General features: G+C 49.2%; 1 protein-coding gene across 1 annotated transcript; it reads right to left on the bottom strand.

The window, feature by feature from the left end:
* Nucleotides 1-2,130: 2,130 nt before the first annotated feature.
* On the bottom strand, nt 2,131-14,797 carry LOC119104178 (microtubule-associated protein tau). Its single transcript, XM_037227856.1, has 8 exons — nt 14,712-14,797; nt 12,911-12,945; nt 10,997-11,081; nt 5,762-5,967; nt 4,850-5,035; nt 3,877-4,074; nt 2,800-2,958; nt 2,131-2,236 (listed from the first exon to the last, which is right to left on the bottom strand). Exons 4-7 carry the CDS (start codon nt 5,957-5,959, stop codon nt 2,800-2,802), a joined length of 741 nt encoding a protein of 246 aa, XP_037083751.1. The 5' UTR covers nt 5,960-5,967; nt 10,997-11,081; nt 12,911-12,945; nt 14,712-14,797; the 3' UTR covers nt 2,131-2,236.
* Between the last annotated feature and the right edge of the window lie 399 nt (nt 14,798-15,196).

The raw sequence follows: 15,196 nt of genomic DNA, 5'->3' as shown, positions 1-15,196 counted from the left end.
AAGCTGAGTGATAACGGCCGGTTTCACGGATGCGATGCCGGCGGCAATATGGTGTTATATCGTCTACCTTCTCCCCCAAAATAGGCGTAGTGATAACGGCCGGTTTCACGGATGCGATGCCGGCGGCAGTATGGTGTCATATCGCCTACCTTCTCCCCTCAAAATATCGTCCGAGTGCCGACGGACATGGGGGCAACGGCAGCAGAAATGCTGGTTCACGGCCTTTCCCTCCAATAAGCAGCACTGATCTCCCACGTTGCCGCTAATCGCCCGAGGCGGCAGCGGCAGCGGCCGCTGCAGCAATACGGCAAATTAGTGCCTGATGTTCTCGTAATGCCAGCGCTCGCAGACTGAGCTCCGCAATCAGAGGCCCAGACCCCGGGCTGGGGCGTTTAGTGGCAATAAAGCAGGAGACCGGTTCTGTTTGGAGGCATGACTAGATTCGTTACGTTCAGATTCGACACCCGGTCCGGGGCCTGGCGGTATGTGTGGGCCGTATGGGCCGTATGGGCGTTCAGATTCGACACCCGGTCCGGGGCCTGGCGGTATGTGTGGGCCGGCACAGTGATTGCCCTGACATCATCACCGACGCCTGCTCGCGAACACCACCTCGTCGCAGAAACCAAATCAGCAGGACGACCGAGCTGCTGGTCGCTGGACTTAAGTCACATATGCATATTGAAATACGGGGATAAGTTTCATATTCAGCTCAGGGCTGCAGCCCCCCCCCCCCCCCCCACCCCACCCCCCCACCCCCACTCCCGCAACTTAACACAGAAAGTGGGCCAAATTTGGGAAAGAACCTTTTTTGGCGTATTTTGTGGGTAGGTTGCGTCATTTTTCATCGCCCAGCTACCCCCACCCCCCACCCCCACCCATCAACTCATTTTGCAAAGCTACGCTCCTGATGCCAGACGTGTCCGTTGGAATCAAGCATACATCTTGACTGACGCTTATAGATCATTGATAATCAAATGCCCTAGCAGACCGAATATTGTGTGATTCGGTCTTCCTTTCGAAAAGTCTTCCATGGTCAACGTCGGACGCCTCAGCGGGTAAAATGCACGTGCACAATAACGTGTCATTTTATTCAAGTGCTACACCACCAGAGGTGAACAGAACAACGAGCACCGAGGCGTTGAAAGCCGCAGCTAGCCATCCGGCCTGCTAAATATGTTCATATTTAGCCTTCCAAAAAACTGCTGAGTTTCCAGGCAACGTCGTAAACAGACATTCGAAAATAAACTACGCAGTGCTGGAACATTTAACAGAATAGCGGCCTTCTACAATATTAGTCTAAAATTTTACGCGGCATGTAATATAGTCTGCATTTAAACGGCAGCATGTGTTCAATGGAAAGCTTAAGGGAAGTATCCAATATAAACGGCATGCAGCAACAGCCGCCATCCTTCCAAGCCGTTCCTTCGAGAGCCACCCATACACGCATCGCATTCTCATTTCCAGCCTGGCAGCGGCAACCGGCCTCCACATCTAAAGACTAAAACAAGACCAGAAGCGCGAGTCTCCGGCGGCGGCGGTATCACTGGCCGACCGCGACCGGCGGGGAACGTCACAGCCCGAGCCGGCGTGCCGGCCCGGCCCGACACTCGGCGCCACCTCGCTGGCGCTCCAGCCACCTATCGGAGGACCGACGGGAGCGAGCGACGCCTCGCGAGCCGCCCGAGCGCAGCGAACGAGTCAGCCCGCCAGCGCAGCCTTCACCTGCACACCCACGCGCACGCACACGAACACAGCGAACGACGGCGAGCTCGGCTGGCGCCGGGGCCGGAGGTGCCCGCCGGACGTCGACCGAACGTCCCCCCCCCCCCCCTTTTCCCCTCCTCCGCGCAGCGAAGCCGGGCAGGTGCGTGCAAGCGAGCCGCGCCGGTAGCCGGTGCGTGGGAAGCCGCGGACTGACGGAACGCGCGCGGCAGCACATCTAGGCCTCGAGAGCGGGCGACTTGGCCTCCGCATCTGGGGACTTGGCCCCGGAATCTGGGGACTTGGCCTCGGATTCTGGGGACTTGGCCTCAGGGTTCGGAGACTTGGCGTCGGATTCTGGGGACTTGGCCTCCTCCGCCGGGGATGTGGCCTCTGCAGATTGGGACGAGTCTTCAGGCTGCGGTGGCTTGGTATCAGCTTCGGGAGATTTCGGGTTATCTGGCTGCGCGGGTGAAGACGGAGACTTTGCTGGAGATTTGTTGGGAGATTTTGTTGGCGAAGACGGACCCGTGCTCTGAAACAGTCATCGGGCACCAATCATAATACAACCATTCGAAGCCATAAGCAGGCGACAACCAAGACAGCACCAAGTTTGCCAGTCATCCCAATCATGATGTAAAGACGAGCTCTCCGTCGACTGCGATGAATATTGATTTTCCTACTTGCATAATGTCAGGTAAGGAAAATTAGATAGATGTAGAACAAATCGTCGGTGATGGGCAGGTAACAATAGCAATAACGGGGGCTTTAAAATATCACAAAATATAAAACGCCCATGCGCTTTGTCGTCCATGTCCTCTTCACGACATCATGTGCGCGCGTGGGTTTAAAATTTTGAGTCGAAATGTGACAACAGTGCAATTGACATTTTGCTTACATACTAAGAACATGAAAAGCATACGACAGAAACTACTCGTGCTATTTTCCATCAGAAATTGCCATCATGGCCAGAAAATCACCGTCACTGAGCCTGTGGCCGGTCCATTGACCGGGAGTACGTATGTGTGCCGCACGGGTCGAGATATGCCGGCTGGCACAGGCGGCACAGCTGGGACTGGCTAGCGGCAGGCAGGTCACCTAGTACACCATGGGCAGGAACCAGCGCAGATAGTGCAGCGTTTTGAAGAGCAGCACGAGGTAGGAGGCGGGCGAGGAGTGGACCACGTTCGCCATGCACGCCATGGCCAGAAACTCGACGTTCTCAAACCGGGGCACTTGGGGCTCAATGCAGATCACCTACAGGAACGGGTGCGAGGGCCACAAGTTAGCAACGCCTTTGAAAGATACCGAGGAAGCTTCAGATCCAGCCACCGTGCTCCTTTTTCGAGTAGGCTATCATATGGTCACAACTTTAGATTGCCGTTAGGATAAATGCAACCGGCGAGGAGCGGCCCCCTCCCGCTCCCCCTCAATCCACGACGCCCACCACCAGCGTCGATGCGCAGGTGCCTTAGAAACAGGAATGGAAGGAAGTGGTTTTCCATGTGTCGGCGCTGCGCATGGTTTCTGACGAGGAGTTATGCGCTTCGGGTCGGAAACTGAGCTGTTCATCTGCGCTGTGTGCATGAATGTTCGTCGATAAAGACATCGGTCACGTGTGACGTGTGTCCCAAAGCACCTACGCACACACACACACACATGTTGAATTTGTTGAAGGCTGCCAACACAACCCTGTTTGTGCTGCAGTTCCACACCGGGTTTCATGCACCCTCTATCAATGAGCTAAGAATGACGGCTCAAATTTGCATACGTGGTGCGTATGCCACCCCAAAAATAAAGGTCACGTCCTGTCGCATTCTCACGTGCTGTCGGTAATTGGCATCGCGTCTGAGAACATGGCATACTTCGTCAGTCAGGTAAGGGGGCAGCAAAGACTGTACAAGCATGCGGAGCTAAAGAAAAGAGTACAGAAATCACGTTCAGTCAAGATTGCTATTAGCTTTCCCTCCAACCACCTGAACATATGGATGTGCCTTGAATGTACAATCCAAAAGGACCGACGGCTCTAAACACTACAGACAGAGACTTGAGGTGCTGATGTTAGTAGCGGCCAGCTGTTCACCAGGGCCTGCAGGCTTGTAAGGCGCTATGTTAGTAAGCCGAAATCCACCTGTAAAGGAATACTCACCGTCAGAGCCGGGCTCAACCCCTCACCGGTTCCGTGGCGTCATCTATCGAGCTGGCCTGAGACTTGCGCCTGCTACGGCCCTCGCCAGAGCCAGAGCTAATCTGGCGAATGTACTCAGTGTCGTTGAAGATTTTCTTGTCGCCACCTTGCGGCTTGTGTTTCACGTTATCCAGCGAGCCAATCCTACTGCCCACCGCGGACATGTCAATTTTGATGGATTCAACCTGAAAGGGCGGCGGCCCGCAGGGCATGAGTGCAGTGCAGCCGGTGCAGTCGCCGCATGCTTCTCTCGCGAGGTGCTCCTCGCAGCCCAAACACATCCAAATATAGCATGACCATACACCGTGACGTCATGTTCTGCACGCAGCACACAAATCAATGACCGCGTGCCGTGTTGTGAGGTGCTGCAGAAAACGAATGCCCGTCTCTGTGTGGCGATACCGTTGGACGTTGAACGCATCACAAACGAAGCACATGCCATACCCGCTATTCTGGTGGTAACGTGACGACCAAAGTGGGTGAACAGCCCGTGGTGGTGACACTGAGAACATATATCAGCTGAGCAGGCGTTCTTTTCAGCGGTCACAACTTCCAACGTGGTACAAGCTTCATGCACACAGCATACATAGCATGTTTTGTTGAACGTTGGCACATCAACCACATCATGCTTGAATGTCTTATGATTTTACGGCTGATCAGTGTAAAACAGACACTTAATGTGACACGTTGGGGCAGGTGTAGAATGAGAACGGGCAAATTTTCAGAACACTTTACACCAGTGCACCAGTGCCGTGCGTGAAAACATCCCAGACATTCCGTGGCATTCTCCAGCCAATACCGGTGCACCCCTCTGTCCGAGCGTGACCCCTAGCGACCTCTGTGCCCAGTGGACGCCACCTCGGCACGGCCAGGTGGCACTGCCAGCCGCCACCGTTTGAGCAAGTGACGCTGCCTGCAGCTCGGAGGCAGCCAGGTGGCGCTGCCATCGTCAGGGCATACCTTGACATCGCCGCCGCCCGGTTTGTGCTGCATGTTGTCCCGCGAGCCGACCTTGGGTGCAGCGCGCTCCTTGAACTCCAGCTTCTGGTTGCTGACCTTGACATTGCCGCCGCCCGGCTTGTAGTTCGTGTTGCCCATGGAGCCGACCTTCGACTCCGACTTCCACTCCAGCTTCCTTGACTCGATCTGCAAGTATAGTGCGTTGGTCACACGCGTGCTTGACTGCCAGTGAGGTGGAAGCGAAAGGGAGGGTCCGGAGCAAGGGTGGCTGCTCGTTATCACGCTGGGAACATAATAAAGTGGGAAGCTCGGAGGGTCATGTGGCGGGATCGTCGGGGTCCCAGGCCCTTTGCAGCGCGCACGTCCAGCCGTACCGAACAACTGTCCACCCGAGGCACACTAAGCAGCTGGACTATTTTAAAACTGTTAATAAATCCGAAGCACACCTATATGCGTGTACCCGGACGTCCCTTACGGAAAAGGAAAAATGTAAAGTTGTCTCCGATCTCCTCTGACTTTGGGCTGAATTCCCGCGAAATTCTCAGCATTTAGTATAAACCCATTCGTTAACGCGGGGAGGGCATGGGCTCCGTGTCCCCACCCTCTCCCTCCCCTTTTAGCCTCGTCCCGCACACCTATGGCAGCTAGTCCATAAAGCGAACTGATATTGGCATCACCAGAACACAGGATCCTCATCATGAAACGCACCCAAACTTAGATCAAATCATCACTATTATGCGGCTAGTTTTCTCACATGATGTTGGGTGACCGAGAATCTGCATCTATCCGATGCACAGCTATAATCATTCACCGCTTAAATTTTATCTTTGTAGTGCCGCTACCGGTTTTGTTATTAGACTTTATGGGTCTATCTGATTTACAATTATAATTGTTTGCCTCTTCAATGTTTACCTTTTTGGTGCCACCACCGGGTTTGTAGCTAGACTTCGCCTGGATTTTTGTCGAGGCCTTGCTCACGTCGATTTTGTGGCTTTCGATTTTGATGTTCCCTCCACCGGGTTTGTAGCTTGAATTTGCCAGAGACCCGATGCGAGATTTGACGTTCTTTATGTTCGGCGAAGCAGCTGTCCCCACTTGCACCTTGTTCATGGGTACTTCTGAAACGTACCGAAAGTACAGTAACACACGTCCCACGGGCGACACAAGTTATCTATACAGCTTGAGTGTGCTGCGGCGCTCAACGTTAAGCTAGGACCCCAGTCCTCAGCTTCGTGATCAACTACAAATTGGAGATGAAGTAAGTCCATTTAACTTCAGTATTTGATTTGGGGGCCATGCCTACGCATATACCATTCGCTCAAATATTTCAAGGTGTTAAACGAAAATACCTGGGGAAATAACCTATACATTTTTTCAATGCGGACTCACACGGACAATTCAATCTGTGATATCAAGCGCCGAAAGCATATACATGGCCATTATGTCATCAGAAAACTCAGCTAGCATTGGCTTACTTTCTCTGTTCACGCTGCACAAATTGTCTGCATAGTCATAGCTGGATGTCCCCAGGTCCGGAACGCGGGGGTGGTGGACCGTAAGCTATCGTCCCGGACAAAGTTCGATACACAACGGGACGGATATGAGGGCTTTTCATGGCCAACAAATCAACGATAGGTGCAATAAAATTGTTTTACATTAGCAATTGACAAGGAATTTTAAATTGTTCCAAAATATTACGGATTTCCATGCCCTACTACATTGACAGGGAGTTGCTGTTCGGTATTTCTGGGATTAACATGAAATTCATAACCTTTTCTTCTAATCCAACACGTGACATAGGCTTCAGGTAGTTCATCTGCGTGCATAACTCCCAAAGCGGATTCACAAAATACCAAAACAATCGTTATCTACGAGGCATCGTGTTCAATTTCCATACTGGCACGTCAACGTATCGACCAAACTTAAATATTGATATGTTGACGCGGCATAAACTGCGAAGAAAGAATACGATTTTCCACAACAGCAATGGATTTGACCCCATACAGCTGAGCTCGATACTGAATTTCACTTAACAGTGCACTTGATCTTTTTCAGAGACGCCTTCAACTGCCAGAGATACGACTGAAAGCTCATGAGCGTTGCACTTGCGCCACCATTGCTCGTCCTCCTCACCGATTCAAACATTTAAATAAAAAGTATGAGGTCGCAAGACATCAAACTTGCAACATTTGAATGCACTACCGGGTGCCAACAATTTCCATCGCTTGCTGAACAGTTGCCTCCTTTTTCGAGGTTTCTGGGTTAAAAACACATCAAAACAACTTTCATATATTTGCCAGGTTAAACTGAGCACGCTAAGAGAGGAGTTCATTCTGAAAGTGCTCTATGCCAAAACAACATCAGCGTAGTGCATACAGCTTTACTTTTCTGGATGAGCAAAGGAACGAGGTTGTGACGAAATGCAACGGATGAAAGATCAGCAAAGCTTATGGTGACGTTCTTGTGAAAAATTGTGCTGGCAAGATATTTGCTTTCTTTAACCCGTTCGCAACCCTGTCTGAATACCGAGAAATCGACACACTCACGCCACCGATTTTATTGCCGGCAGTTTATGGTCATGCGCAAAAAATGCGCATGCAATTACGCCTTGCGAATTAATCGCGGAGCGTTGCATATCTATGACGTGTACATCGAACTATTATTTTATTAATTGCTGAGGGTGATACTTAAGGGACTCAGCAGGGGCAGCTTTTTGGAATGTGTGTACAGTCATTTAGAAGCCTTCTTCTTATGTGCGGACGCCATTTTATTGATGACTTGGATGGCTTCCTTATCTCTACTCAACTGCCTTAAAAATCTGGCAATCTTACTTGAAGTCTGCTTTGTCTTCTTTTTCTTTTTTGACTTTTTCTTCTTGGTCTTAACCATGGCAGCAGCTGACGCAGCTCTCCTGCTTCCGCTTCGGGAGGCAGCCGGTGATGCAGGCATTAGTTTCACGTGCTTCAAGATTCCCGTGGACACATCACTTGGATAGCTGTGCAAGCTGCGGAGACTGCGAACGGACGGTTCTCGACTTTTCCTCACTTTCTTTGTCTTTTTCTTCGTTCTCTTCTTTTCATCTTTCGGTTTGGTGTCATCAGGTAGAGACATCTTGGAATTTATACTTTTCTGGGACGGTGACCGTCTCTGATTCCGCGAGTGATGGTGCGAGGAGGAGCGTTTTTTAATCTTGACCTGAACGCCGGTACTCTTGGTAGGATTTTCGTCAATTTGCGTGGCAGACGAAGCAAACCTTTTCTCGGACACTGGAGAGCCTAACCGCCCGGCAGAGCTGTGCTGAGTAGTCAGCGCGTTCTGCCCAGAGGTGGCCCGAGCTCCAGTCAGGCACGAGGGCTTTTCAATGGGGACGGACCGAACACGGTCGGCCGACCGCACGCGATGCCGGCTCTCTGGCGGCGGCGGCGACGGGCTTCCGGGGGTCGACCTGAGGCGCACTTTGGCCTTCTTCCACTCCATGTTCTCCGGAGTTTTCTGGACTGGTACCGCTGTCTTCTGTTCTGGCTTGACAGCGCTTTGTGGGGAAATCGGAGGTTTATCTGTATCGACGGCGGGTTGGTCCTCGGAGACCGGATCGGATGCGTGTGGCGCAGAACTGATGGACGTCTGACAGTCCGGCTGACTGCTGGTAGTTTCGGCGGCCTTCTTGCCCAAGGCGTCCGTCTGAGTCGTTGAGTGGTGTCTGGAGATCACAGTGGTTGCCGATCCCGATGACTCCTCCACGCTTAAACCACTAGCAGCAACGAATGTTTGCGTGTGCTTGGAGTTTTTGGCGGCTAGTTTGAACTTCGTAGCCAGATACTGCTGTCGGCGAACATTCCTGCCGCGGGCCATACGTGGTGGGCTGCGAGCAATCGATTCAACACTGCGCTGGTTTTCTATGGGATCGGTGTCGCTGCTGTCTGCCGCTATAGAGAAAGGCCTCCGACGCCGTGGAGATGCCGTCTTACTGCGAGACCTGGATCCTCGCTTCGGCGATGTAACAGCATTGCTGCTTCGCGTTTGCTGAATCTGTGTGGTGTTTGCTTTCTGGTTGGCTTTCACGGTGGTCAATCCCCTAGAAATTTCGGCATCAGGCTTATTCGGCTTCAGATGGTACTGTGCATGCAGCGCAGTTCCCTGACTATGAGCAACCCTTCTCTCACAGTTGGCACTCGCTGGTCTGGTTGGCTTGATTGCTGAATTGTTTTGAGATCCTCCAGAATGTTGCCTGTTAGGACTTACTCCACGACAACCACCCGGCGGTTGAAATCCTCGCGACCTCTCCTTTTCTATCTCTTTGTATTTCTCCCTAACATGCAACGGTAGTGATAAGTCGTTTGGGTCTCTCAAGTTCGCGTACACATACTGTATCATATGTTTGCCACGCGCATCGTTCGCTTTTAGGTAGTAAGTTCCAGGTAGCGGCACATTGCTGCCAGCAGATGCCGGCCTTTCCAGATTGGTTCTTGGAATGGAGTAAAGTGCCTGACCTGAGCTAGACTTCGAACTTTCGTTCTGAACGTTCTTCTGAAGGTCATTCGAAGAGACCCGATTTACCACCTCTGGTGCTGCTTGGGGAGTATGGCTGGATGGCGAAAGAGCCATCCGTTTCCTTTACAGATAAACAATTTATCCGATAGATAATGGATAATTTGTACGCCAAAAAGAAGGCCCAAAAATAAACCACAGCATATTGATAATGATTTGGCCTCGTGCGTCACATAAGTCCGCGTACTAAACTAAAAACATTGAAAACAAAGCCGCTCACGTGTGCATTTTGATTGAGCGCTGTCATTTGACTGAGACAGATTTGATGATCTGTCTTGATATACTGACTACTTTGATAACCGTTACTCTGCTATATTTGTGAGGTACCTATGTAAGTACTTACTTTGCTGACGGCGATTTGCAGTTAATATATCAACGATGCATTCGCATCATAAATGTATCGCGATACGTCGCTTACCTATAATGTGGGCATCAAACTGTTATTTGATCGTTTGTTGAATGAGTGCTGACGCCAGTTAGATTAAATGGATAATTTCCTGTATGTGCTGCTTTACTATTTTCGCAGCTCATCTAGCTCATGGTCTTTGGTACTGCGAGCATGTAGGTCAAAATATGCCAGCCATCAATGTACTAGGAGCTATTGGTTAAACGAAGAGCGTAAACAATCATTAAGATCGATTATGAAAATATTCAACTGAGTGCTTTCATGGAATGGCATCACGATTGCCTCATACCTTCCTTTAACCTACAGTTTCCTTTGCATTGTAGGCCGATTATTGTCGGATGAGAACTTACAATATGACATGGTTGGGTCACTGTCTTGAAATATATCATTGCTAATTGTTTTCATTTTTCGAGCAAAACAGCCTTTGTGCTCCCAAGATAGCAGTAAATATTGCTCATAGCCATGCATCTCACATCATTATTGTCACAAATAGCTTGTTTGTAGCCCAGAAACGCATTACTGAAAATCCAGCACGCTTGCCGTACGAGCATTGTATAGCGGTTCAAACTTGTTTATGGCGTAACGGGCATATAATGTGCAACCGTATTTCAAATGTGATTAATATAATCGTATTGGATCTACACGATAATCACCATGACGATTTTTACACAACGGATCCTACGGTTTGGTGGGTATCGGGACGTTATGGCCTGTTGAGTGGGGACCACACGACCTGGAGAGAGTCGGGACCTCACGGCCCTGCGAGTAGGGAACCACACGACCTGGAGAAAGTCGGTACCTTATGGCCCGGTGAGTGGGTGACCACACGACCTGGAGTGAGTCGGTACCTTATGGCCCGGTGAGTGGGTGACCACACGACCTGGAGTGAGTCGTGACCTTATGGTCCGGTGAGTGGGTGACCACACGATCTGGAGAGGGTCATGACCTTATGGCCCGTTGAGTGGGGGACCACACGACCTGGAGAGAGTCGGGGCCTTGTGGCCCGATGAGTGGAGGACCGTACGACCTGGAGAGAGTCGGGATCCGTGAGCTGGCGGGTGCACAGCATGTTTGTGTTTAAAGTGGCCTAGTCGATGTAGCGATTTAATATATATATATATATATATATATATATATATATATATATATATATATATCGTCACCGTACAAATGCCACTAAATGAGTCACTTACTTTTTTGCTTCTCTTGAGATGTGGCCGGCTGGACGCGTTTGGTCGGAGAGCGGCTCTTCTGAGGGGAAACTGATTGGTCGACATCCTGTAAAACCAGAAGAATGTAGCAAACAACCAGCAATCTTTGGAAATCGGATTATACATGAAATGAATCTACGCCCTTGGCATTTGAACGTACAATTACGCACGTTTCAGACTCATGTGCTCGTATTTTGTAATGAAAAGCTATCCTTGGGTATGCAGTATAGCTGCTGGTGCGCCAATCAGTCAGATTAATGGAGCTTGGTTGAAAGGCTTCGCAAGCCTGCGTTTTATGAGTGTATTATCTGCCACAATAGATGCAAGGTACATGCATTGGGCCAAATAATACGTTAATAAGCTGGGTAACAGGTCAAGAAAATATCTAAAGCAAAATCCAAGTTTCCAGTAATATAAACACAACAGTATTTTGGTTCACGTTTTGCTCCTTCCCGTCAGGTCATCTGAAATTTTTGCATCCTGATCAAAACGATTAACATATTGCCAGTGCCGTCATAAGCATTATACTAGGAGGCCTTCAGAGCTGCCAAGTGCTCCGAAAGACAGCATCGCAATTGTATTTATTAAGTAATGTTGAAAAGCTACTGAACAAACCATTTGGATCGCGCCAAAATGGTATTAAATGTACACACTCGCATGTCATTAGGTCAAACACCTGTATTTGCACAAGTACTTTCTAACTTATCGTGCTAAAGAATATAAAATGTGCAGCTGTCTGTTAACACCATGTTTCCAATGAGAGCAAAGCACCCGCAAAAATGATGTCACAAAAATATGTATCATGAGATGTCAAAGTCTTCTACACATGTTTGTATTGCTGATTGGGGTTAAAGGGCGCGTCGACCACCATGGTCGTGTTGCGTCTATTTCTGCGCATTTAAAAGCATGCTGATTTTTGGGTGATTGGGTCAGTGAGTAATAAGATAAAGGTTCTACACCTGTCCTTCAAAACAAAAATCGTTAGTGCCAGAAACAGGTAGATCAAGGTGGTAAAAGTTCAATGAATATTATTTTTCGGGGGGAGCTTCATCAGCACGGAATAACATTTCATATTGTGCAGTGATATCACCACGTGTGCAGTGATGCCACCACGTGTGTAGTGATGCCACCACGTGTGCAGTGATGCCACCACGTGTGCAGTGATGCCACCATGTGTGTAGTGATGCCACCACGTGTGCAGTGATACCACCACGTGTGCAGTGATACCACCACGTGTGTAGTGATACCACCACGTGTGCAGTGATATCACCACGTGTGCAGTGATGCCACCACGTGTGCAGTGATGCCATCACGTGCTTTCTACACACGGTGGCATCTTAAGTAGAGTTAGCTGACCTAATGCTGTCCGTCTATAAGACACCAACACAGGTATCTCACGTAGAACATTTAACGTGTGATAAAACAGTTGTTATATTTTACATATCAGATTTACTGTAGAGCGTTAGGTGGTCGGATATGTGTGACACATAGCTCTTGACACAATGATGAAGTCAAGATATCTGGTCTGAAGTGTCTAATAATGTTTTATATCGATTATTTTTCCTTCTACACGCTAATAATTACTAATTTAGTGAATTTAATGAGCAATGACGCAGTTCCTGTGATCCTATGACTTCTGTGCAGCTCACATAAATGCACAAGACCGCATTTCAATATCAGAAGGGAAACACATTCAAGTCCCTTGCATTCTCAAACATGACCATCATAAAGTACCTGAAATTCGAGATAGGGCGCGCTCTTTCACTTTCCTTTTAACGTCCCCGGAATACGAATAACTCGGAATCTGTAGTTAAAGCGTTCATAAAAGCAAAAGGTGAGAGCAGCAAGAAAAGGCAAAGCGTCGCCGCATCATATGTACGTAAGCAGCTCACTTACCTTTCCTTCGTCCACACCCGAGTCCCGATCAGCGTCTGAAACCAGAGCAAAACGGTCAGATTCAGATAGATTTTTATCGCAGAGATAAGCACTGAGGTTTCCGAACAACCAGTGCGGTGTGAAAACCGAAAACTGCTGAGCAGCCCTGCCTACAAAGCTTCAATGACTCGTTTCCAATGCGGCATCACTGACGAAACCTCCAGCTTCCGAGAAGCGATCTGCATAATCCTGAAATTGTTGCGGCTTAATCAAGGAAACCGATAGTAACCAAGCAACATGAAATTACAGCTTGAATCGTGTGCAAAATAAATGTACGAATGCACCCATAACGAGCTGCATTTGATGTTCAGAAATTTCAACTCGTGTCCATTTAACAAGGCACACGATCCAAAGGCGGTTATTTCCTCATTGCCTGCACTACATGTGTCACATAAAACAGGATGAAACGGCGATAAAAAAGCATGCATATATATATATATATATATATATATATATATATATATATATATATATATATATATATATGTATATATACTCGCATGTCATTAGGTCAAACACCTGTATTTGCACAAGTACTTTCGAACTTATCGTGCTAAAGAATATAAAATGTGCAGCTGTCTGTTATATGTATATATTTATATACATACATATATATATGCATGTATATATATATATATATATATATATATATATATATATATATAAAGCAGTCCATTTAGCCCGCCAAATTTGGCGTCCCATGCTTCCTTATTCCGGTACCCTCATGTTTTAGTTAGTTTTAGTTCATCTTAGCATAATTGTAGTTATGTTTATCAGTATTGTGCCGATATACCGAACAAAAATGCAACAAAGTGTGTTTTTCCTCCTTCGTTAGGTCTCGGAAGGCAGCCCAGCATCCAAAAATGAATGGCCACAGCCACGAAGAAAACGAGCAGCAGTGCTGTGTTAACTCAGACTCGGAGTTACAACGGTTGGCAGAGCAACATCGGTCATCTTGATGTTTGTTGGCTGTTTTCTCGTATAGAGAAACAGATAACTCTAATATGAACAGGAAAATCAGCAGACGTTTCCCTCTGTCTTATCAGCAGACCGTGAGCCCTCTTCATTGATGTGAAGAGGAATCCTTCACGAATGTCGTAAACCATCATCTAGCGGGCCCTCAGAAAAGACGACGCAATGTTAATCATTTTAAAGTTTTTTTAAATACCGGAACCAACGTGAAATACCGACACCTACTTACTGTAGCCATGTCGTCCAACAACTGACACAATTCACTTGGTCCCGCAACTTCACGCAGCTATGTGCTTAAGTGCTCGCGGGCATCTAAGGAGAAACTTAATTCGTATCATTATTTTTATGGCTATCTGGGAGGGTACCCGAACGTGTAACATGTGATGCCATAGAAACGCGGTCGTATTGGTTGCTGGTAAAATAGGAGGAAGACCGGCGTGCGCAAAAGACATATGTGAAGAAAGATCCAGCCTAACCTTGATCTTTCATGAACAGCTTCGATAAAATATGTCGCAGTTCAACTTGCGTAATTGTACAAAGTCATAGACGTCGCAAATCTCGCACCGGCTAGGTTAATTATAGCCTTCATGGAGCTTAAAACCATTATCACCAAACATCCTGCGCTTGTGTTACCCACGGAGGCATAAATTAAGTTATTGAGGAAACATTCTGTTCTGCGATAGATTAAGCATTGCCTATTCGGGGACGATTGTATGGCTTTTCGAAAGCATGGGCCGGGTTAAAACTTAAGCTGTTCATGTTCAACAATATTTCCCCAGAACACCCCCACCTCTTCGTTTCCGCGAGAGCGACCGGCCCCGTATCTCCTTTTTCTTGAAGTCTGCCTCCTCTTGCTTCTTCTTCTCCAGCAGCAGGGCCTGGGCGCGCGTCATACGTATCACGGGTCCGCCGCCGGCGCCGGCGGCGGGCCGCTTTCTGGGCGAGGCTCTCCTCCGGTCCGCCGATCTGCCCGTGCGCTCTTCGGCGGGCGCGGTGGTACCTTGCGCCGCCGGCTCCTCTGCTGGCAGGGGGTCGGATCCGGTAGCCGCCGCCGCCGCCGCCGCCGCCGTCGCTGCGGCTACCGCGATCGGCGCCGCCGCCAGCGCTGCCTCAGACGCGCCCGTCTCGACCTGCCCCGGTTCTGACTCCGGCTCCGGCTCCGGCCCTTGTTCCGACCCCGGCGCCGGCTCAGGCTCTGGCTCTGGCTCTTGCCTCCGGTGCCGGTGCCGGCTCCGGCTCCAGCTCCGGCCTCTGGCTCCGGCTCCCGCTCCCGCT

The sequence above is a fragment of the Pollicipes pollicipes genome, unplaced genomic scaffold, assembly GCF_011947565.3.
Source record: "Pollicipes pollicipes isolate AB1234 unplaced genomic scaffold, Ppol_2.1 Scaffold_6043;HRSCAF=7167_pilon_pilon_pilon, whole genome shotgun sequence".
NCBI lineage: Eukaryota > Metazoa > Arthropoda > Thecostraca > Pollicipedomorpha > Pollicipedidae > Pollicipes > Pollicipes pollicipes.
This window is presented reverse-complemented; position numbering and strand designations above follow the sequence as displayed.

Coding starts and splice junctions, on each gene's coding strand:
- LOC119104178 (XM_037227856.1), bottom strand. CDS start 5,959: ATGAACAAGGTGCAAGTGGGGACAGCTGCTTCGCCGAACATAAAGAAC. Junction 5,036..5,761: donor CCGGTGGTGGCACCAAAAAG/GTAAACATTGAA, acceptor CTATACTTGCAG/ATCGAGTCAAGGAAGCTGGA. Junction 2,959..3,876: donor TAGATGACGCCACGGAACCG/GTGAGGGGTTGA, acceptor CCGTTCCTGTAG/GTGATCTGCATTGAGCCCCA.